The 24,238-nt window shown below is 44.5% G+C and overlaps 2 protein-coding genes across 38 annotated transcripts in view; one reads left to right on the top strand and one right to left on the bottom strand.

Moving 5' to 3' along the window:
* PCBP2 (poly(rC) binding protein 2) overlaps positions 1-20,302 on the top strand; it is a 33,187-nt gene extending 12,885 nt beyond the window's left edge. For 3 of the 35 annotated variants that reach the window (XM_060195221.1, XM_060195222.1, XM_060195233.1), the window contains 9 exons: positions 3,574-3,702; positions 5,168-5,254; positions 7,002-7,094; positions 8,192-8,233; positions 9,462-9,534; positions 10,043-10,081; positions 10,970-11,025; positions 13,006-13,175; positions 16,514-17,295. In XM_060195221.1, the coding sequence (XP_060051204.1) occupies positions 3,574-3,702; positions 5,168-5,254; positions 7,002-7,094; positions 8,192-8,233; positions 9,462-9,534; positions 10,043-10,081; positions 10,970-11,025; positions 13,006-13,175; positions 16,514-16,865 (1,041 nt within the window). In that variant the 3' untranslated portion in view covers positions 16,866-17,295. Of the gene's footprint in view, positions 1-3,573; positions 3,703-5,167; positions 5,255-7,001; positions 7,095-8,191; positions 8,234-9,461; positions 9,535-10,042; positions 10,082-10,969; positions 11,026-13,005; positions 13,176-16,513; positions 17,296-18,055; positions 19,583-19,888 lie in introns of those variants that run through there. The other 32 variants (XM_007518174.3, XM_007518173.2, XM_060195244.1 and 29 more) reach the window with 32 other exon arrangements.
* The window catches only part of MAP3K12 (mitogen-activated protein kinase kinase kinase 12), a 31,567-nt gene continuing 27,486 nt past the window's right edge, over positions 20,158-24,238 (bottom strand). For all 3 annotated transcript variants that reach the window (XM_007518169.3, XM_060195217.1, XM_060195218.1), the window contains 8 exons: positions 23,891-23,999; positions 23,468-23,577; positions 23,258-23,374; positions 22,994-23,131; positions 22,278-22,896; positions 22,039-22,109; positions 21,686-21,959; positions 20,158-21,553 (listed from right to left, as the gene is read on the bottom strand). In XM_007518169.3, the coding sequence (XP_007518231.1) occupies positions 21,455-21,553; positions 21,686-21,959; positions 22,039-22,109; positions 22,278-22,896; positions 22,994-23,131; positions 23,258-23,374; positions 23,468-23,577; positions 23,891-23,999 (1,537 nt within the window). In that variant the 3' untranslated portion in view covers positions 20,158-21,454. The remainder of the gene's footprint in view (positions 21,554-21,685; positions 21,960-22,038; positions 22,110-22,277; positions 22,897-22,993; positions 23,132-23,257; positions 23,375-23,467; positions 23,578-23,890; positions 24,000-24,238) is intronic.

Below are 24,238 nucleotides of genomic sequence, written 5' to 3'. Positions count from 1 at the left end.
GCCCTTGTTTTATTGTTGTTATTGATGTCGTTGGATAGGACGAGAGAAATGGAGAGAGGAGGGGAAGACAGAGGGGGAGAGAAAGATAGACACCTGCAGATCTGCTTCACCACCCGTGAAGCGACTCCGCTACAGGTGGGGAGCCGGAGCCAAGGGCTTGAACAGGGATCCTTATGCTGGTCCTTGGGCTTTGCACCCTGTGTGCTTAACCTGTTGTGTTAGTGCCTGACCCTCTTTGTCTGGACATTTTTAATCACTGATTCAGTGTCCATATTAGCGAATGGTATATTCAGATTTTCGTTTTTTAATGGTTTATTCTTGGCAGGTTTTTGTATTTCTAGAAATGTCTAAGTTATTAAATTTGGTCCAAAGAGGTGAAAAGCCAAAATAAATGACTAATTAAAAAAATTATTATTTTTTAAACATTCCTTTTTGTTGCCCTTGTTGTTTTATTGTTGTTGTTATTGATGTCATTGTTGTTGGATAGGACAGAGAAATGGAGAGAGGAGGAGAAGACGGGGAGAGAAAGATAGACACCTACAGACCTGCTTCACTGCCTGTGAAGTGCCTCCCCTGCATGTGGGGAGCCGGGGGCTCGAACCAGGATCCTTACGCCAGTCCTTGTGCCACCTGCGCTTAACCCACTGCTCTACTTCTGGACTCCCTTTTTTTTTTTTTTTTAAGATTTTATTTATTCATGAGAAATAGGAGAGAGAGAAAGAACCAGACATCATTCTGGTACATGTGCTGCCAGGGATTGAATCTAGGACCTCATGCTTGGAAGTCCAATGCCTTATCTACTGTGCCACCTTCTGAACCATTCAAAAGTTAGGATTTTTTTAAAAAAATCTTTATTGGGTAAGATGTAAGTAGATAGGGGAGGGTGAGGTAGGTGCCTGCAGCATTGCTTGTGAAGCTTTTACCCTGTATGTAGGGGCTGGGTCTTGAACCTGTACCTTTTCACAGTGTAACATGAAGTTCAGCTGGGTACACCAGTGGCTGGTTCCGAGGTGTGTTTTTTTTTAATTCATTACTAGAGCATCACTGAGCTCTGACTAAGGTAATGCAGAGGACTGATCCTGGGACTTCAGAGCCTCTTAATTAAGCTATGTACCTCTGCTCTTAATGTGTTTTGATTTTAATTTAAAAGTTTTTTTTTTTTTTTTTTTAGATTTTGTTTATTAATGAGAAACATAGGATAAAGAGCCAGACATCACTCTGGTACATGTGCTGCCGGGGATTGAACTTGGGACCTCATGCTTGAGAGCCCATTGCTTTATCCACTGTGCCACCTCCCGGACCACAAAAAGTTTTCTTTGATAGAAGGCAGAGATAGATAGTGATTGAAACTAAAGCACCAAGCTTCCTTCAGTGTCCTGGGGCCAAGCTTCAGCCTGGGTCATACACATGGTACTGAGTTTTCGTTTACCCAGAGCACGCTGAATGGTCCAGCCAGAGATTAAATCCCTTAGGCATAAATTTCTGTTGAATATATATGCTATATTGTCTCCCCCGCCCACTGAATTGTATATTTAAGTGAAATTTTAATGACTTCAGGAAAGCTACTTAGAAGTTTGAGGAGCCAGGAATTTTTTCTTTTTTGAGGTTTATTACTTACTAATGAGAGACAATCAGAACGTCACTCTGTGGGTCCAGACAGTAGTCTACCAGGTTAAACACACATAGTGTGACGTGCCCAGTTCAAGCCCCTGGCTCCCCTTCTGCAGGGGCTTTGCTTCACAGATGTTGAAGCAGGTTTCTATCTTTTTCTCCTCTCTGTCTTTCCCTCCTCTCAATTTCTTTGTGTGCTATCCAACAACAAAAATGGAAAAAAACAGCTGCCAGGAACAGGGGGTTCTTTTGTGCAGGTCTGGAGCCCCAGTGATAACCCTGAAAGCAAAAATAAAAAGAACATCACTAGCCCATATAATTTCAGGTCCCAGCCTGTGCTAGGAAGTGCCTTATTTACTGTGCTATCTCCCAAGATGCACGGGGATTTTCCCTTTAAGGCTAAGAAACTTTTTTGGAGTTTATCTTTGAGTAGAAACAGTGACATCAAGTGGGAAGGGATGATAGGGCGAGAGACACCTGAAGACTTGTTTTACGGCTTATGAAGCTTCCTCCCTGTAGATTGGGATCAGGGACTTGAAGTTGGGTCTTTGTTCAGTTTTTGTTGGTTTTTTGTTTTTTAAAAACTCTTATTTACTGTTGGGTAGAGACAAATTAAGAGGAGAGGGTGAGATAGAGCAGGAGAGAGACACCTGCAGCACTGATTCACTACTCAGAAAGTTTACCCATACCTGCTGGGGCCAGGTACTTGAATCTGGGTCCTTATGCACTGTAAATTGTGTGCTTAACTAGGTGTGCCACTACCTGGCTTCCCTTTGTTCACTGTAATTTTGCATTTACTCAGTGTGACACTCCTTGAGCCATCCCCCTTAAAAAATATTGTATAGAGATACAGAAATTGAGAGGTGGAGGGGATATAGCTCAGGGATCACCTGCAGCACCATTTCATCGCTAGTAAAGCTTTCTCCCTGCAGGCCATGATTCTGGCTCCTTGTGAACCATTTGCCAAGCCCCTGGAGTTTTTTTTTTTTTTTTTTTTTTTTAATCTTTAATTTTGGATAGAGACAGCCAGAAATTCAAAGTGAGGGGAAGATCAAGGGAGATAGAGAGACACCTGCAGACCTGCTTTATAACTCAAGAACCTTTCCCCCTGCAGGTGGGTACCAGGGGCTCAAACCTGGGTCCTTGTTGATTGTAACATGTACACGCAACTATGCATGCCACCATCCCCTCACCCCCAAGGAGTTTTTAAAAAAGATTTGTTAGAGATGGAAAGAGAATTAAAGAATCACTCTGGCACATGGGATACTAACTAGGGTTGAATGCACACTTAATAGTCTTTATTGATTGTACCAATTCTTGGGCCCCAGGTTTTGCTTCTGTTGATTGATCTATCCAAATCATCTGGAGTGGTAGTTCCCATATGGAAAGAACATTTTTAAAAAATTATCTTTATTTATTGGTTAGAGACAGCCAGAAATCTAGAAGGAAAGGGGGGATAGAAAGGGGAGAGACACTGCAACACTGATTCGCCGCCACTTGTGAAGCTTTCCCCCTGCAGGTGGGGACTGAGGGCTTGAACCTGGTCCTTGCACATTGTAACATGTGCACTCAACCAGGTGCGCCACCACCTGGCCCCCATATGAAAAGAATTTAATGGAATATTGATACATTTAAGGCAATGGAAGGTGGGTGACATTCTGTGGGGATTTTGCTTGATGACCCAGAAAGCTTTTATTAGCTAGGACGAAAGTGTCTAGAAAGACCTTTTCTTGACAGCAAGTTAAATTTAGGCTGTTATTCAGGCTTATTCTTGGCTTTCAGAGTTTAATTTATTTATAACTGTGACTAAACGATCCTATCTGAAATAATGAAAGCAGAGGGGAGGACAGGACACATAAGATAAGATGTATCTATTGAACCTGAGACTCTTAAAATTGCTACTGAAGGCAGTTGAAATAGTGAAACTGTTCTGATTGTCTTTTATTATTTTTTATCCCAAAGAGTACAGGGGCTCAGGTCCAAGTGGCCGGGGATATGCTTCCCAATTCAACTGAGCGAGCCATTACTATTGCTGGCATTCCGCAATCCATCATTGAGTGTGTGAAACAGATTTGCGTGGTCATGTTGGAGGTAAGCCCTCAGGCTCATGCTGAAGAGTTGAGGAGGGTGATTATAGGAGATAGACTGATCTATATTTAGTAAGACTAGAATTAGGTGAAGCTGTTAAAAGCCTCCAGTGGGGGATGGAGAAAGGCTCCTGTAAGGTCATTATTCACTTACCTTAGCTTTGACTTACCTTATAGGCTGAGCAAAAATAGAATCTGCTAAACAGCAATGATCTTTTGGTTTGCAGCAATTCCAGTCATAGGGGATGTTTTACTATGTGGAGAAAAGATCTGGTTCCAAGGAGCTGTTTGAAGTACAATATTTTGACTTAAATGCAACATTAATGCCTTTTTAAAATTTCCGTGTTCTTAGGATTATATTTACTTTAATAATCACATAGAAAAGTGTGTCCATAATTATCTTTCTGAATAACTTGTTGAAAGCAAGAATAAAGGAAATTAAGGGCCCCCCTTTTCTGTTTTTCTTTTTTTAAGAATTTATTTTATTCATGGGAAAGATAGGAGAGAAAAAACCAGCTGTCACTCTGGCACATGTGCTGCCGGGGATGGAACTTGGGACCTCATGGATGAGTATCCAGTGCTTTATCCACTGTGCCACCTTCAGACCACCACCTTTTCTGTTTTATTTGATAGGACCGAGAATTTGAGAGGGAAATAGATACCTGCAGACCTGCTTCACTACTCATGAAGTGTTCCCCTTGCAGGTGGAGAGTGGGGAGTCTTGAACCTGCTTCCTCAGCATGGCAGTGTGTACACTTAATCGAGTTTACCACTGTCCAGCCCCTTTATTGTAATAAAATAAATAATTTGTTAATTCTTCAATAGCCTTTTTTCTTTTCTTTAACCATATCATTGTTTAACTCTGCCAGGCATTGAACCTTTGGAGCCTCAGGGATGAGATCCTCTTTATAACCATTACGCATTCTCTCCTGCCCCCTTTATTGTAATTGTAGAAAAGCTTTGGTTTTACAAGTGCTTATAAGACAGACTGAAGCATTGTTCTGGCATATAGTGGTGCCAGAAATTCCAAGTCATGTGCTCTGATGCTGAGTTTTCTCCCCATCCCAAGAAGGTAGCATTTAGTTTAATTTAGATAGAGGGAAAGAAGCAGAAATAGAGACTCAGATCACAGCACAGAAGCTTCCTTCGGGATGTAGGGAGCAGGCTAAAACATGGGCCATGCATGTGGCGAAGCAGCATGTGAGCTATTTTGCTAGACCAGTTGTATCTTCAAATAAAGTTTTAGGTAATGATTTCTCTAAGAACTAGTGTGAGGTCTGTAGTCCATTGACCACCTTATTCTTTTAAATGCAAGTAATTACAGATGTTTGAGATTCTGTCTAGCCAGATACAGTGTTAGGGGTGAGGGCATGGGATAATTGTTTTTAATTTATCTGACCTGTGTGAGCTTAAGCCACACAGCTGAAGCAGCTTTGAAACCTTATCTCTTTTTGTTTTTTTCCCCTCTGACTCTCTCCCAGTCCCCCCCGAAGGGCGTGACCATCCCGTACCGGCCCAAGCCGTCCAGTTCTCCAGTCATCTTTGCAGGTGGTCAGGTAAGAAAATTCTTACTGCTGGGTGAGAGTGAGTAAGGCTTCCATATAAAATGTCAACTTTGCCAGCAACACACCAGACCACTCTGCATGCTTGCTGAAACCTGTATTCTGGCCATAGTTTGATTGCTTTTAGTTTTATTTTTTGTACTCAAGAAAGCTATGAATGCCAACCCCCTTATTTAATTTTTAGCAGGAAATGGAAGTTTTGTAGGCACTCTGAAAGAGGTAATTTGGTAATTTAAGGTGGGTTGGAAGAGTTAAATTTCTTCGGTATCACTATTTCTCCCTACCCTCACCCCACCCATAGTTTTTATCTGTGGGGTGTTAAGAGGTCTACATAAAGCCAGCAAAGAGTAGGACCTCTGTAGATCATGGATGGTCACAAAATTGGGGGTCCTGAACTTGAGTGTCCTACAAACTTCCCCTTCTCCCCACCTTGCCTCCCCTACTCCTACCCCTTCACTCCCAAACTACAGTGCATTATCCTCCCAGGCTCTTAACTTCATAAAGGTCAAAAACCTTGCTTTGAACTCACATGGCATAACTGAAGTAAGATGGGATAAGGGCTTAGTTTGTAAGAATAGAAGTGGAAACGTTTCGCAGTTCGGTGCTATGACCTTTGTAAGACCACAAAAGCACCTCAATGGTTTATTTTTCCTATTCTACCCCCCACATAAATTCTTGATCCTTGGCACGTGGGATATTTTGAAGGAATAATTGATGACAAAAGTGCTGAACACAGCAGCACAGTAGTTGCATGCATCGTTAGCCAGTATTTTAGAAGTAGGCAGGTAGGTAGGTGGGTGTTACAAGATAGTTTGGTTGTTGAAATAATAACTTTCAGTTTAATAGCTGCCTAAGCAAATATATGGCTGAAAATGCCTTTTCACACATGGGACTGCCCTGTGAATAAACTAGTTTGAGCTTTGGAAATGGGAACCCAAATCACTCATTAAGTTGGCATAAAAATGAACAAGTTCGTTGTCTAGTGAGTCATGTCGCAGTGTTAGCTTTGGACATTTCCTTGAGCATTAGCCATGAACAGACTGATTGGGTCAACAGATTCTCAGTCACTATGGAGGTAGGCTGGATAAGGAAAAGGCACAGTATCAGGGCATCGAAGTGGGCTTAGCGTTAGTTTTCCCTCCTCCCTAGGGACTTGATTCCTGCTCTTCTGAACTCTTCCCCATCCATTTGGGATTCTAAGTAGTCTAAGCTGTTCTATGGCAACAGTCGTCTAAAATTCTTCACCCCCCCTTCCCTTCTCTCCCCTTCCTTCCTCGTGTACCTCTTTGGTGCCCTTTCCTCCACCCATCTTTTATTCAGTTGAACACTTAAAAGCTTGCAGCTTCCATGAATGGCCCTATTATGGATTATTCCCACTGAGCTTTTTAAAGTGGACTAGTTGATGCAGTGTCCACAGGTGGACCTGTACCTTTTGTTCCTTGTGGGCTCTTGAGGGGTGAACTTCCTGCAACGCTTGACCAGGAGCTGTCATCAGCAGCTCTTGTTGTTCTGCCCCCAGTGCATTCTTACCAAAGATAGCCCAATTGTGCAGTGTCATCTGCCACTAAGTAACTTTTTTTTTTTTTTAATTCACTGACTGCAGCTCCTTTCAATTTGTGTTGTGAGCTCCTTTTTAAAGGAAAAGAAAATTTAAACAACTTTTTTTTTGTGTGAATTTCATGCTGGTGACAAGGTGCCGGATTGACAGCCCTGGAGACTGAAATCCTCTATTTATCCACAGGACAGGTACAGCACAGGCAGCGACAGTGCGAGCTTTCCCCACACCACCCCGTCCATGTGCCTCAACCCTGACCTGGAGGGACCACCTCTAGAGGTGAGAGGGGATGTTCAGTCTCCAAGGCTCACTCAATCCTTCCGCCTCAGCCGAGACTGCCAACACGCGGGGGGCCAGTGGCGCTGGTGATTTTTGTGCTGTGGACACCACCTGTCCACGGGGGACCTGGACTGATCCCCCCAACTCATTTCACACAAGCCGCGTAGCCCACCAGATGGTAAAAGTGACTTTTTTTTTCTTTTTTTTTGGTTCAATCCCTCTTTCCCTTTTCCTACTCCTATCCCCATTTTCACCTTCCCATCCCCACCTGGGTGTACTTTTGGGGGTACTGGCCACTGATGTGAGAAGCCTCACATTCTGTTAACCAGCCACTACTTCCATCCCCTCCCTGTTCTTCCTTATCCCCTGCCCCACTGCCCTGAAGACCCAGCTCCCTTTTTGGGAGGTTATGGTATGGGGGGAGGAGGGCATAGTGGGAGCTGCAAGTGCCTTTTCATGGAGGGGGGTTGGGGAAAGACAGGAGTTAGTACATTGTGTGAGTGTGTGTGAGTGTGTGTGTGTGTGTGTGTGTGTACATACATAAGTGTTTGTGGCTAGCTCCCTAGTGTTAGGCACTTAGTTAGAATCCAGTGCATTCAAGATCTTTGAAGGTGGTTGAAGAGAAAAGTAAGATAGGACAAGGGAATAGAGGTAGAACATGATATATGCAGGATTGTGCAGATAAGTCATTTGTGTCACCATATTTGTTGGAAGAGTTGGGGGTTTGAAGGAAGAGACTGTGTTCCTCCTAGACTCACTTCTCACAGGGAGAAAGAAGGGTGCTTGGTCAGTTGAGGCATTGCTAAATCCCATTTCCCACATTTTCTAAGATACAGATGTGTATTTTGCCTTTGATTGCAGGGAACATGGCTCCCTTTATAGGCTTCCTGGAATAAGTCATCAAAATAAGTTCAAAGAAGGCCAACCCAGGTCTGACTGTATTTGTGAGCTACCTACTGCCTCAATCCCTGGCCTCCCCATTCATTCTCTAGTACAACTCTGGCTTCCTGGCTAGTTGAAATCTGTCTTTTTTTTTCCCCCACTGGGTAGCTGTCCGTGATTGGTTTTTAATAGGAACTGTTTCCCTCCTTTTGTAGGCCTATACCATTCAAGGACAGTATGCCATTCCACAGCCAGATGTAAGTTTGGTTTTCACTTCTTATTTTGCAAAGCTCCCTCTCCCACCAAAATTGTCTCACTCTTTGCTCCCATGTAGAAAGGTTAATTGGGTCCTAAATAATTGCATTGTCTTCCTCACAAGTTGAGTAGCATATCTCAGCTCTTTTATCTTTGATCAGGGTACCTTGTTCACTGCATTGGATACCTGAGAATGATGATCTGGCAGGTTATGTTCTACTTTCCCCCATGCTGCAAATTCTATCATTTAAAAGAAAAGCGTCCCACCATTCTGGTATACTGTCAATCATTACCCCCTGGCACAATTTAAATTTACAGCGAACTGTGCATTACAGCAGAGAATTCTTTCCATGTGTGTATATTGCCGGGGAAGGGAGCTTGGGCGATGAGGTCTTTTAATTATGGCTTCAGATTGATGCATACTGAAGGCCCTCATTGGGTGTGCATTAATCTGAAGTTGCAATTTAAAAAAAAAAACAACTGAAGGGTGTGGGCAAAGGGCTTGATTTACACAGGAAAGGGGTATAGGAAGCTACTTTATTGGGGATTCAAATAAAACCTTTATTCCCACTAAGAATTCCCACTTAAAAATGCTGGTATTTAAAATTTAAGGGCATTTACCTTTCCTCTATCTTTTCAAGTACTTGCAAAGTTAAGATTGGCTTTTGGTTAGTGCTTGGCCCCAGGAAGGGGAACTAATCTTTTAAGAAAGGGTTCAACAGCAGTGAGGATAGTTGTATAGATGAAGAAAAGCAGCTGTAGAAGTCAGTGGGGTAGGATTGGGCTGCTTAACTCGGTTTCTCTCTTCCTGGCAGTTTCCCTGTTCCCTCACCTCCTTCCCTCCTCCCACTATGGACAGGACCCTGCATGGTGTGTGTTTCCCTAGCACCACTGCACAGTTTGTTTACCTAGGCTGTCTGTGCTTTTCCCTGGGGCAACTGTTGCAATGGCTGCAGATACCTTCATTAAATAGCCCAGAGGGGATGGTCTGGCAGTGCTGCTGCTTTTCTTTTCACACACCCAAAAAGCATTCATCTCTTCGTTTAACCTTACCTTCATACTCTGCCCATCTCTAGGATTGCTATATAATTCTGTTCTTAACTCTTGCTGTTGCAGTTTGAGTAGTAGAGTCAACTCTAGGGATCAGAGCTCTGCATTTTCAAATTTGAATGTGCATGAGACCTGGCTCTTTTCTTATTCTAATGCCAGCTTCCCTTTTCTTCCCTGTAGTTAACCAAGCTGCACCAATTGGCAATGCAACAGTCTCATTTCCCCATGACGCATGGCAACACCGGATTCAGTGGTATGGATATCTCCATGTTTATTTCTGTAAGGTGTAGTGCAAGACAGAGGCCAGCCCAAGGTCTCACTTTGACATCTGTTTAAAACAAAACTTCGTTACCCAGCATCCTGCTGGTTTAAACTTGCCTGTCTTCTATGGCTAAACCAAAGGAGGTAAAGTGTTTGTTAACTTGATTTTCATTTGGGGTGAGTTATTCTAAAAGAGAGAAAGAAAAAGAAAAAAAAAGCCTTGTAAGGTTTGGGGTTAAATCAGGGGATGCTTGTCAGGCAAAAGGGTAGGTTGATAATTCTAACCCGTCTTCACTGCTGCCCCTTTGGTCTGATCAGCACCCCCTTTCTCCACCTATTCACAGACCTGGGTAGAGACAGTCCTTTGTGCCAAATTGTGTAGTGGTTTTTGTTTTTATTTTGCTTTTTTTGGGGGCTTTTTTTTTTTCTGTATAAGGAATAACTTGTCCGATAGGGTTAGGATGAGACCACCAAACTCATTTTCACTTGTATCTTAACAGGCATTGAATCCAGCTCTCCAGAGGTGAAAGGCTATTGGGGTAATGATTAAAAAAAAAATCTGTAGTATTCTACTGTTATTAATAAACTGGTGGGAGTCTTGTTTCACTGCCCATGAACCGTACTGACAACATGCATATGGCAGAAAGGAGCTGAGAGAGCAAAGGGGTGGGCCTGGTGCCCCTGACGGTCCCTTGATGGATCTGGCCAACCCCCTTCTAAGAAAAACTTAGCAGCCACAACTGAGAATTAGCCAGTTGGCCTCTTTCAGTCTTGGTGTCTGTCGTAGGTGGGCTTGGGTGTTGATGAGATTTTTTTTTTTTCTTTTCCTTTGGAAAACAAAAACCAGAACAAGTTATTAAGCAAAGCTAGGTTAGTATATAAACTGGAGAAATGAACTTCCCTCACCTGGCTGCCATTCCATTATCTCTGACCTTCAAGTGGGGGTGGGGTAGGGTGTTAATGTGATCAGGTTCTATTTAGAGCACCAGTGCATGTGTGCCAAACGTCCGTGGTACCCTGTAACCAGCATGGTGACTTGGCATTGGTGTTAGTAAGCATCAGGTGAAGCAAAATTGTAACACAACATGAAATTCTAAGCAGAAAAGGGGTGGAAGTACAGAAGGGCTTGGTTAGATTTCGATCCTGTTTTAAGATTCCACATTCCCTATCTCCATCTTATACCCTCATAGAATGGGCTTTGCAGGAAATGGCATGAAGTCAGCTAATCTGAGTGTACAGAAGAACCTTTACAGCATTATCTCTACATCCCTCTCCCCCTCTTTCCTCTTTGGAGGCTTTCAAGTTAGTGATGAATCCCAACAGCCAATGCTGGTTTTCCAGTTTGTTTCCTTCTGTTAAGTTAGTATGCAGTCTGTGGGCAGCTGTCTGCTGTGTATTGAACTTGTTTGCTCTCTTCTGTTTTTTAGCAGGTTTGGATGCGTCAGCTCAAACTACTTCTCATGAACTCACCATTCCAAATGATGTAAGTGTCATGGGTTGCAAGTAATGACAATAAGAGGATTAGCTTTTTTTTAACTAGAGCACTGCTCCACACTGCCTTATGGATGGTAGTGGGGATTGGCTTGAGTCATAATTTCAGAAGATAGACATTTGTTACTTTGTCAAGGAACTGTTGACTTTTCAGAATAGGAAATACAGAATAGAAAAACGTTTCCCATTCTTATTGAAGCAAATTGGTTGGGTGTTTAACAGATTAAAAAATTGAAAGAAGGGAGTCGGGGGTAGCGCAGCGCGGTTAAGCGCACGTGGTGCAAAGGCATGAGGATCCCGGTGTGAGCCCCGCCTGCAGGGAGTCGCTTCACCGGCACTGAAGCAGCTCTGCAGGTGTGTCTTTCCCCTGTTTTACCCGCCTCTCTCCATTTCTCTCTGTCTTATTCAACAGCAACATGACCAACAACTACAACAATTAAAAAAAACAACCCGGCAACAAAAGGCAAAGTTGAAAAAAGAAAAAGAATAGTGGTCCAGGAGGACCACTATTCTTTAAAGCTTTGGACTCTCAAGCATGAGGTTCTGAGTTCTATCCCCAACGGCATAGGTGCCAGAGTGATGTCTGGTCTTTCTCTCTCCTATCTTTCTTGTAAATAAAATCTTAAAAAAAAAATTGAAAGAATATGTAGCACAAGACTTGAATGTAGGAAGTCCTAGGTTTGATTCCCAGGTGTCACTGCACCACCATAAAATGTAGCTAAGTAGTGCTCTATTTCACTATCTTTCATTTATTTCACTATCTTTCATTAAGATAAACTTTTACAAAGGGAGGCAGGGCGAGAAGGACACCTGCAGACTTGCTTCAGTACCCATGAAACACCTACAGGTGGGGATCAGGACCTGGGTCCTTGTGCGTGTAAGCTGTATGATGATCTGTGTGCCTAACTGGGTGTGCCGCCTCCTGGCCCCCCACAGGACAATTTTTTTGTTTAAATCTCAAATGGCTTTTTCCTTTTGTCTTTATATCCTATATAGAATATGACACTTATATAATGCTCCCTGAATGTTATCTGTATTGACTGACCCAATACTACTCAGCTGCTTAGATAGAGACACAGAAATTGAGAGGGATGGTGAGATTGAGCCTGGCACCTCCAAAGCTTGGGCCTGAATGTGTTTTGCATAATCAGTATTGTATTTCCATGGCCCTAGGAATTATCATATATCTTGTTGACATACTCTGAAGGTGCCTTTACCTTTATTCCAAATCAACCCTGGTGATCGTGGGGTGACAGACGCTGCAGCCAGATTGCCCTCACATACGCCTTTATTCCAAAAGATGAGCAATTGGGTTTATATATTCAGTGCTCAGAAATAAGCTAATGAGTCTAGGAGAACCTTGAGTTTTGATTTTAAACTGTAGTAGTTACAAGTATAGAGCATTTGTTTTTTCCCCACCAAGGAGACTGCTGTGGCTTGGCACCTGCATAAATCCACCATTCCCGGAGGCCATTTTGTCTGTCTCTTTTTTTTCTTTTTGATAGAAAAAAAAGGGAGGGAGGAGAGATAGAAAGAATGAAAAACATCTGCAGCACTGCTTTATTCTTGTGAAGCTTTCCCTTGCAGTGTGACTAGAACTCAGGTCACTTACACATAAGAATGTGCGCACTAGTGGGTATGTCACTACCTATCCCCAAGGTTGGGGGGAATATAAATAGGTATGTGTGTATATATGAACACCAGGGTCATTGCTGGGGATCAGGCCGGCCCTACGAATTCAGCCCTCCAGGTGACCATTTTTAAGATTGCTGTATCAACGGGGATAGAGCTAGGAACACCAGTATGACACATGTGTTACTGGGGATTGAATTTAGGATCTCCACATAGTAGTTTCCATTGTCATTTGTCTGGAACCAGACTACAGAAAGCAGAAAGCTGCTAGGGTGGAAGTCTCAAGTACTAGCTATACAGTTTTTAAGTTTGGTGCATTTTGTTGTTTTTCTCCCTTAAGTTGATTGGCTGCATAATCGGGCGTCAAGGCGCCAAAATCAATGAGATCCGTCAGATGTCTGGGGCGCAGATCAAAATTGCGAACCCAGTGGAAGGATCAACTGACAGGCAGGTTACCATCACTGGATCTGCTGCCAGCATTAGCCTGGCTCAGTATCTAATCAATGTCAGGTAAGAGTTTTCTACTGGTTTATTTATTAATGCCAACTCAAGTAATGTGTTTTTTGGGAAAGCTATATAGTATTAAATGGGATGAGGTGCTAATGGCAAGTTTTTTTTATGGCCCTTTCTTTGGGCAATTAACCAGATAGTAGTAAATTTGCATGGGGTGAGAACAGAATATTTGGCTTTTGATGTATTGGAAAGTAGAAAGATTGAGTTTTCCATTAGTTGAACAGCCTCTAGAACTCCTATATTTATGTAGAATAAAATGTGTTTTTGCTGTTATGGCAAGTATTTCTTTTGACTGAGTGGGTTTAGGCTGCATAGCACCTTTAACTGAAGTAAGGATAATGAAGTAATGTGAAAGTAGGTTATTTCTTGAAGGACAGCTGTTACTCTGAAAACATGTAGTTTTTCTCAGATTGCAAATGTTTTCTATTGTTCAGTTTGTTGGGCAAAGGGATGACTAGAAAATGCTCAGTGTTGACGTCCATCACCATCCCTCCATCCTGTGTCTTCCTGAGATAGCATTTCCTTTACCCAGACTGGGCTTCTCAGTATCAGGACTTGTCACATTCTAGTGTTCCTCTTCCAAGTGTCTGTAAATTTCTTGGCATCTTAATACCTCTCGTGTCATTCTTACATTTTAAATCAGTATTAGTCTATTTTCCAAGGGGTTTACCTAATCCTTTTATATAAACTTGTCGAGCTGTCAGTTACTTCTGTCTTAATTGCTTAGTTATCTATGAAAGTTCTGTATGAACTTTCATAGTTATCTATGAAAGTCCTTCCCTCTGGCACTGGAGTTTCACCACACTAGGGTGATGTTTTCAGATAGAAATACACTACAGAGAGACAGACATATAACATCAAAGTTTTCTTCATTGTGGTAGGGTCCAGGCTCAACTTGAATTGTGCCTATGAGAAGACAGTATCACTATCTAAGCGAGCTATTTCACTGGCTTGTTTTGAGTTTTCTGATGCAAGGGGAGAAGTAAGTTTAAAGCCTGTACTGGCTATTAATTTTATCCTCATTTACTTTCTGAAGTTTTATCAGTTTGCCAGTAATGGTTCTGACCTACTACAATACAATAAGTAGTCATTGTTTTAAGTTACTCACTTGATATATAAATTATTGACCCTTTAAATTTTCCTTTTTTAGATTGTTTAGATAGGCAGAGATAGTGAAAGAAAGGAGAGTACTGAAGCTCCCGTGGATGTGGAGGGCCAGGCTCAGACCCAGGTTGAGTGGATGGTAAGCCACTTGCTGCTATCCAAGTGAGCCATTCCACCGGAACTAGCCGTGCTTTTAAATTTTTTTAAATGACTTTTAGTTTGATAGAAATCATGAGGAGAGGGAGAGAGACAGACACTTGGGGCACTGCTTTAACACTTGCAAAATTTTGCTCCTGCAGGTGGGAGCTGGGGGCTCGCTCAAAATGGTAGTAACCTTAGGTTTGTCTTTATTACTTGTAGGAGAGTGGGTTTCATTGTCAAGAAAATGTTTCAGAAGCTAGAAGCTTTTTTCTGCTTAAATAGTGTCCTGAATTTTTTCCCCGTCACCAGAGGACTGTTCAGCTCTGGCTGGGGATTGAACTTCTTGGGACTTTGGAGCCTCTGGCATAAGAGTCGCTGCAGAACCATTATGCTTTCTACCCTATCTTGCTGGTAGTTTAATTTTAGCCTCCATGCTTTTATCTTTTCTTGGGTAAGCTTCCCCCCTGCAGGTAGGGGCCAGGGGCTTGAACCTGTGTCCTTGCACACTGTAATGAGAGCATTTAGCCAGGCACACCACCACCTGGCCCCCTAAAGCTGTATTTAACACCTATTCACTTGCTTTGCATTCTCTTTACTTTTTAAAAAGATTTTATTTATGAGAAAGAAGAGAGAAAGATGCAGATATACTGGCACATGTGCTGCCGGGGATGGAAGTTGGGACTTCATGCTTGGGAGTCCAAAGCTGTATCACTAGGCCACCTGCGGGACCACTTAAAATTTTTGTTATGTTCATTTATTGGATAGAGACAGCCAGAAATTGAGAGGAGGAGTGGAGCTAGAGAGGGAGAGAGACACCTGCAGCCCTGCTTCACCGCTTGCAAAGCTTTCCCCCTCAGGTGGAATCCGTGGCCTCGACCTGGGTCTTTGTGTGCTGTAACCTGTGCTCAGCCAGGTGCGCCAGCGCCCGGCCCCTGTGGTGTGCATTCTCAGAGCTTACATCTCACTTCATCATCTTGGCCCATTTTAATCGCAGAAAACAACGATTTTCTTCTTTTTTTAGTTTTTATTTACTGGGTAGAGACAGCCAGAAATCGAAAGGGAAAGTGTGATAGAGAGGAAGGAACAGATACCTGCAGCCCTCCTTCACCACTTGTAAGTCTTCGCCCTGCTAACCTGGGTCCTTGTGCGCTCAACCAGGTGAGCCACAACCCGTCCCCGAAAACGATGATTTTCTTACCAACGTAAAGAATTCCGCGCTTTCAGAACGGATTTTGAGCGTTTCTGCTGTATCTCCTTGCAGCAGTCTGAGTCCATTACCCTCCCTTAGTGGCTGCCAACTGCAGATGTCCCTGAACGAAAACAAAAAGCTGAGGCGAAAGTCACAGTTGGGGAGCTTTGCTGTCTAGACAGACTTGAGTAAACATTTGCAATTCTGATGTAGACGCAGGCATAGAGGAACATTTAATGTCTTACATTGAATGGGATTTAAGTAGAAGAGTGTTTCCCCAGTAGTACATGACATTTCTCTTCTAGTGTCTTAAGGGCTGTTAGGTAAAAAGACAAAACCCGCTTTTCTCACTACAGCCCTTCACCAGAAATGAAACCTCCCTACTTCTTGTGTACACTTGCATTCTCAGCTTTGTGCTTTAAAGGTGCTGCATTCTTTTGCGCTCCTGCCGCTTTATGTCATTAATGATAACTTTGTAGTTTGCTGTGACGCAAGCAAACTTTTTTTTAATTCTGTGGATTAATATCCAGAGCTTAACAAGTAGTTAGTTGAGAAAACATTCCTCCTTATTTAGTGGTTGAGACACACTTTCATTTTCTACCTGAAAACCATTTTTCTCTGACTTCTGGGATGGGATCAGTGTATGGGGTACATGGAATTGACGCTCTGATTTCTCGAGCCATTGCAGTGTTTAATAGTACTGAACGGGATTTGACAATGTCTGTGTTTTAGAGGGTGGGCACAGACTTCTAGAGAGCCAGCTTGCTACAAGTCCGTACTAGGCTTTCCTAGTCAGCAGCCAGACACTGAGGACTGATGGATTTGTCCTGTACTTTGCCCTTTTGTGGTTTGCCCTTCCACCCACCCTTTTTTTTTTATTCCTTTTTTTCCTCTGTTACAGTTTAGAAAACGCTAAACCCTCCTCCCAGGCAGCCTCCGTCACGATCCCTGATCACCTCAGCATCAACCTCTCTCAACCCTCCACCCCTTCTTCTTCTTCTTCCTCCTCCACCACCACCCCCTCGCTCGCCACAGCGGGGACCTCCGAAGCACCCTCCAGCCTCCCCAACCCTCTTCCGACCGCCCCTTGTGTCTCCAGTCTGCTTGGCATGAAACCCATCCCTCTCCTGGCTCTAAATGTTGTGTCTGCTGCTAAGGGTACCGGGGCTTCAGCTACCACCACCACCACCTCTGCCGTGCCATGTGTAACTAACAAACTGAAAGGCGAGAAACAGAGATTCTCCCCCTACTGAAAGCGAATCTTGAGGCCGACCCTCAAGCATTTCTTGATTCATTTTGTTTTCCTTTGTTAACACTGGTGAGAACCAAACAATTGTGAGCTTGTGACGTTTCTTTTTTACTATTTTGGGGGTGGGTAATGGTGGGTGGGGGCCGTGTTAATCCATGTTTAGGTTTAGGTCATTTCAGCTGAGTGCCTGTTTCAGAGTCTGACTTGTTGAATTATTTACCTAGCACCACACAGTAGTTCTTATCTTTCTCACTGTTACTTTTTTGTAGCTTTATTCTGTCTTGCAATATAACATTGTGTTAGGCTCTATGTTAATAAATAAATGCTTCTTCAGCTAAACCTTTTAAAAAGCAATTATTCTATGATTCTCAGTAGGCCTTCTTGGCCACATTTGTGTTTTTAGATGTAATAAAGTTGCCACAGTAAGAACCTTAGTTGATGTGTGCTGTGAATGATAAAGTGGCGGGAGCTTGTGGTCTTTGCTACTAGGAAGTTAATTTATAATCCTGTGTCATTACTCCTCACAAGGGAGATGGGTTGATAGCAGATAAAATCCTGAGGGTCTTCCAGTATCTACAAAATATACATTTTGTGTGAATAATACTTCTGATTTGTCAGATCGCTTCCTTCTAGTAACAGTAGGTAATGATTGTCCATCCTAGGCTTGTTTCCTTGGGATCCCCAAATGAGGATCTTTTCTAGGGGATACATACAGAGAAAATACCTCTTTACTAACAGTGAAGCAAGATGGGAAAGATAATGAAATGCACCAGCTTCCATCTGCATTCCAGTGCACTTACAAATCTTGTCTTGTTACTCTGAACACCCAGTCTGACACTGCGCACAAAATTCTGTCCACTCCCCATAAACCAGTGAACCCTGATTAATCCACCAGATAGCTTTAAGCTCCCATCTGTACTGCATATGTACTAGCTCATCAGACTACTCGTTGTCCAAAACAAAAACAAACAACAAACCTAAAAATAAAAGCTGTCACGAGTGATTAGACAAAACTGGATTGAGACTTACTCATGATATTTCCAAACTTTACTGCTTTCCTGTTTTTGGAACTCTATAAGAAAAGTAGAAATGCTTGATGTTTGATAACAGAAGGTAGCCTTTTAATTTTATTATTGGATACAGAGGGAGAAATTGAGGACAGAGAAAGATAGTGATAGTGCTTTCCCCCAGCAGGTGGGGGGTACCAGGGACTTGAACTTGCCTCCTTGTGCACTGTTACCTGTATGGTTAACCAGGAGCACCACCACCTGGTCCCCTATGGTAGGCTAATTGACCTTTTGAATGTTTTTTAACCAGAACATAGAGCTGTGTATAGATTAAAGATTTTATTAATGAGAAAGGAGAGAGAAAGAGCCACTCTGGTCTGGTACATGTGCTGTCTGGGATTGAACTCCAGAGCTCATGCTTGAGAATCAAGTGCTTTATTCACTCTGCCACCTCCGGGACCATGGACAGGCTTTTATAGCCCTGCTTTTTTCTGCCTCTGAAGCTTTTCCCCTGCAGGTGGGTTCCAGACCAGAACTAGAGTCCTGCTCCTTGGGGATTAGAGCATGTATGCTTTTCCAGGTGCCCCACTGCCAAGCCCCTGAGGTTTTTTCTCCTTGGCCCGTATCCCTTTGGTTTACAATATTAGAAATAAAGCTTCATTGTTAATTTGTACTGTTACTTCCTGATGTTGTGCCCCCTCATTCCTGGGTAGGTTTACGAGTGGGTGGTAGATGTCCATAGGTCTGCACCAATAGGTTGCAGGGTCAGAACATTTCCAGGCTTGAGTTTCATGTGTGAAATCCAACTGTCTGTTGTTCTAAGTGAAAGAGCTCTATTTTGCTGATACCATCCCTTTCTCCCATACTGCTTTTCTATTTGATCTACTTACTGAAAAGACTTCTCTTAAGCCGAGTATTTGTACGAAAGATAGAATGCTCAGAAAAGAATCCACATACCATTGTCACTGGCAAGGATTGACAGACCACATTTTAAAGCAGTTTACACCTCCCCCTTGTGGTCCTAGCATTTTGTTTGGGTTTCACTTAGTGTTCTATACATTGCAAAGCTGGTTGAAGGGAGCTACATGACCTCTAATACTTAAATATAATATGTCTCCAGCAGTCCTTCTCCTTGAAATGTCCAGTCCCTGCTGAACTTTTTCATTCAGGGCCTATGTACGGTTTGTTGCCAGAGCGTCCCATTAGAAACGTAACTTTCCAAATGCTGATCTGGGACATCCATTTCTGACTTATATGGTGGCAAGTTTAAGTAAAAAACAGTCCTCCTGCCCCTTTCCCAACCTCTTCTTGCCATGTTGATTTGCTGTCACAACTAGGTTATGGCAGTTAATTTAAATGTTCATCAGTGTCCCTGGAAATCACTGGCTTGCAGTGTAGAGCCAGACTTGGAAGTGTGAGATCCTGAGTTTGGTCCTTGCCAAATACCAATTCTTGTATACTGAGTAGTAACCACTGCTAGCCACTAGCATGTGGTGTTTGCTGGCTCCTTGGACCCTCAGACACGGGAGTTTTTTTTATATGACTACTATATTATCTCCATTATACTGTCTTGACCCAGTTATGATATTGCTCTTCTTTGCATCCCATTAGAAGTATCAGCTTGACCAATGATATAGAAAACCAGGACTTTTCCAAAGGCTTGTCTCATCATTGGCCTCGTGAAATTTTTAAATAAATATCATGCAAACTGCTATTTGTGGGTGTCTTGCTTGGCAGTAGGTAATAATGTCGCCTCTGTATTTTGACCTTCTGAGAGATTGACTATGTGTGGGGACTTATTTGAAGTGTATGTCTAGATCTCAAAGGAGCACCAAAGGTAGTCCCCTTAGTACTGAGGCAATTTGTTTGGGTGACAGTGTCTTGGCCGAGCCCAGAAGTTTTGCCTTGGTCCTTATGTGTGCTCCTTTTTACATTTCACCGACCTGCTGGAAGTTTGCGGTGAGGTATAGCTGGACACGGAGAAAACTAACTTTGAGTTCTTGTTTTTTGTGTGTTACAGGCTTTCCTCGGAGACGGGTGGCATGGGGAGCAGCTAGAACAATGCAGATTCATCCATAATCCCTTTCTGCTGTTCACCACCACCCATGATCCATCTGTGTAGTTTCTGAACAGTCAGCGATTCCAGGTTTTAAATAGTTTGTAAATTTTCAGTTTCTACACACTTTATCATCCACTCGTGATTTTTTAATTAAAGCGTTTTAATTCCTTTCTCTGTTCAGCTGTTAATGCTGAGATCCATATTTAGTTTTATAAGCTTCTCCGTTTTTGTTTCGTTTTTTTTTTTTTTTTTTTTTTTTTGGCTCATGAATTTTTTGTTTGTCATGGAAAATGTAAGAGTGGAATATTAATACATTTCAGTTTAGTTCTGTAATGTCAGGAATTTTTCAAAAAAAAAATTAAAAGATGGACTGGAGCTTTTCCTTTGTGAATAGAAACTGAACGTCAGTGGTTTATATGGGTCTTATTCCTGTTGTCTTTTTTTCCTTTTTTTTTTTTTTTTTTTTTGTACCTTTGATTCCTCCAAGGACATGGACCTTGCTCGGGACATGCACATAAGCCCAGTTAAGGTGTTTCGATTGACTACTCCCATCTTTTTTTGGTAGGTATTGGCCCTGTTTTCCCTGGAGCCTGTATTGCAGTGGCCCTAAAGGTTGTCTACCGAGCAGGAGAGCACATACACGTGGGGTGGCACATGCATATCCACATGGCAGCAGTCCAGTATATACCGGATAAACACCTGGAGTGACTATTCTACAGCTCTTTTCTTAGCTAGTTGTACTATCTTCTTGGGGTGTTGGTAAAGTCACAATAGTTTTTGATGCAAAAATGCTTTTCTTATAACCCAGTATTTATGCTGAGTGGACTTTGATGGCTCACCTAGAATCAATAGCACAGCCACGTGTCCTACCCCCTTCATTCACCAAAGACGAGCAAACCTTCGAGAACTGGGCCTGCATGGAGTGGTTATATTTCAAAGTTTTTCACAGGGGTTACAATATGACAGTCCCCACCCCCCATCAGGCGCCAGGATAAAAGCAGGAGCTTGGACCCCAGCTCTTCAACCTGAGCCATCGCCACATGCTTCTTGGCCCTTAGCCAGGGCTTGGATAGAGAAAGGGAAGGATGAAGGATTACACTGCCTCCTGAGAAATCTCATAGTGGAGGACCCAACCCTAGCCTCCCCCTTCCCAAGTGCAAAATGTGTAAACAGTAAAACAACAACAAAAAGTGCAGTCTAGTCAGCTCCCTTTGCCGTCCCATCCCAGGATGCGGGGTGAAGGGAGTACAGAGGAACATAAAAAGGCAAGTCTGGCGTTGCTATTGCCTCATCACGTGGACATAATGGGGCTATTCAGGAAGTGACCAGTCTGCCGGTATCCACACAACTCTAGGATAGTGCTTGTCCTTCAGCTGCACAACTGCCAGTGTCCTAAGTTTTATCAGGTCGATCAGAAGAGTTGGTCTCACTGGAGCTGCGAGGCTGGGACTGCCCCATCTTGGTTGATTATGTGGCGCATATATACTATTTATATAAATATTTCTATGTACAGAGTAAGAGTGGCTTTCATGGAGGAAGGGAGGCTGGGGGCTGCAGGGCATCACCGCTGTTGGAACGGTCCAGTTCAGTGCTGTCACAGTCGGAATCTTCGAAGTTGGAAGGGCCCTGTTGTACAAAGAGCAGAGGTGAAGTTGAGGTGGCCGGCAGCCTCCAGGTTTTGCTATTCAATGCACCAGCCCTCCCCCAACTGTCAGTACCAGGCACTTAATGTAGCTGTCAAGGGAGCAGGCCACGCACCTGCTCCCCTCTGAAAAGGTCCTGCTGTGGGAGGGGCAAGGAACTTGGCGCATGGCCCGCAACCACCTCGGAAGCAGGTGGGTCTAGGGGGATTTCTGACCCCTGCGAACACATGTCGTCAGACTTCTCATCTGGCCTGTCGTCAGTGTTGGTGCTACCGACCTCGGGCGTACCACTGGGCGAAGGCTCACTGGCTGTGCCTTCCTCCCCATCTGATGGGTTCTCTGAGCTGAAGGTGGACAGTGATGGACGCATATTCAGACCCTGCGGCCACCTAGATGTGAAAAAGACCAAGTTTGACTGCTCTTGTAGTCCAGTGGGCAGCGTCTCCTGGTCTCCATTCCCCTCCTTACCTTTGGCTGGAGGTCCCCTCGACTTCACTGTCCACTTCTCCTTCCTCCTCCTCTGATGAGATGCCACGTTTCTGTAGGAGAAACAGTTGGTCAAGAGAGGGAAGCAGGGATCCAAAAGTGAGCGTAATTAGAATGGGTTAGCAAGCAGTGGGCTTGAGAGCCTGGTACAGGATGCAAGCATTTGGCCTCATGGAGAAAAAGGAAAAGGGGAAGCAGCCAGCCCCCAGCCCATACTCTACCTGACTTCTGGTGACAGCAGCCCTGTACAGCAGTGCAGCAGGGGTCAAATGCTGGGACCCAGCCCGGCTTCCTCCCCGTCCTGCCGACCCTTCCCTTCCAGTTCCCAGTATCCCTGCACCATCGCTGGGCCCTACTGGTGGAGGAGGTTCTCCTTTAGCTCCCCCAGGTGAATCAGGGCTGGTGGATCCAGGCGCTGAGCCTTCACTTGGGGGAGTGTCACCTCGGGCTGGAGGTGGTGAGCCAGGATCTCCAGCTCCCCCTATGGCCCCCCGGCCCCGGGCCCCCAGTGCTGCTGACAGCAGATCTGGGGATGAAGAAGACATCTTTCGAAGCAGGAGGTCATGGTGGAGCCCACGGAGGGCTGGAGGGCACGCCTCCCAGGCTGAGGGTCCCAACCCTCCTAGGCTTCCTGGTGCCCCGGGTTCGTGGGGTGACATTGCTGCACGAAGCCCAGGAAGGTCCCCACAGCTGCCCTTTGCGTTGGCCTTCCGGTGGCGGGTCTTGCCTCGACGACTCCGTCCTGGCGATGGGGGTCCTTTAGGACACCCAGGAAGCCCCACCCCACTCAGGGCAGCATCTAGTTTAGGCAGCAAAGACTCAGTCTTGAGGATATCTGGCCTGGTGAAGGGAAAAGACATACTGAGATTAGAGCTGGGCCGCCCTCTGCTGCTCCAGCCCTGCCTCTACTGCACCCTTCCTGCCCCTCGCCCCTTACCTCTTGCTGTGCGGGGACAGCTTCTGCGGGGCATTCCTCTTCTTGATGAGCTTCTCCATTGTGTTCCCGTGCAGCAACCCTCTTGAGGGGTGAGATTTGAGCAGGCCTGGGCACCTCCGTTCTAGAGCTTGCTCCCTCCTAAAGGCAAGACACCTCAGGTGGGTCTAAGACCACAAGGGCCAGACTCAGCAAGGGCCGCGCGGGGGGGGGGGGGGGTGTGTGTGTGTGTGTGTGGGGGGACGAGCGCCTCAGCAGTGCTGCTACCTGAGCAGCTCCCGCTCCTTGAGCTCCAGCTGCAGCATGAGGGCGTTGAGCTCCATGTACAGGTTGTTGGCTCTCTCCAGCTTGCGCTCATAGTGCTCCCTAATATCCAAGGCGTGTCTGAGATGCAGAAAGGTCTGGGGTGAGCTGGGTTCCCAGTCCCGTGGGGAGTGGCCTGAGGCGGTTCTGGCCTCCCTGACCCTAGGAACAAACCTGAGCTCCTCCCTCCTCCTCATCACCAGCTCTTCTTCTAGGCGGTGCAGGCAAGTCCCTTCTGACTTGATTTTTTCAAAGTGTAGCTTTACCTCCTCACGCCACTCTGCCTGGGGTCCGAGAGAGGATGCACTGGTGAGGGGGCGCTTGTCTTTACCCAGTAGGTGGGTAAGCAAACACCTTGCTATGGGGTCTGCACCACTGCTCATTGAGGAGGCAGACAACCCTTGGTTGAGTGTACATGTCACAATGCCTGGCCCTCACCTGCAGGGGCAAAGCTTTGCGAGTGGTGAAACAGGGCTGCAGGTGTCTGTCTCTCCCTCTCTAATCTCTCCCCATTCTGTTTTTGGCTGTCCAATAAAAAAAAAAAACCCTTTCACTGTCTGCAAGAGGGCATTGAGATAGTTCCTGAACACAGCACACCTGGGACTTAAAGTAAGTCTCTTGGGGCGTGGAGAGGACATCAGCTGAGGCGATGTCCAGATGCAGCAGGATCTGTCGGAATGATGGACGGTTTCTTGGTTTGCTGTTCCTGGGAGGAGTGGAGGTGTGGAAGAGAAAGGAGAGAATTTATGGCAGGAACCCAAAGGAGCCCCAAGAATGCCTTCTGCCAGAAAATTTACCTGACCTCACGCACTTAGCACAACAGAGCCCGGCAGCAAGGGCACCTCACCCTATTTCCCAAGTATCGACACTAAAACACTTAGGGAAAGGCCTGGCCAGAAAGACTAGAAATCTGCCACCGTTCTCCAGGATCTAGGTTTCAAAGGA

Source organism: Erinaceus europaeus, chromosome 7 (assembly GCF_950295315.1).
Source record: "Erinaceus europaeus chromosome 7, mEriEur2.1, whole genome shotgun sequence".
NCBI lineage: Eukaryota > Metazoa > Chordata > Mammalia > Eulipotyphla > Erinaceidae > Erinaceus > Erinaceus europaeus.
This window is presented reverse-complemented; position numbering and strand designations above follow the sequence as displayed.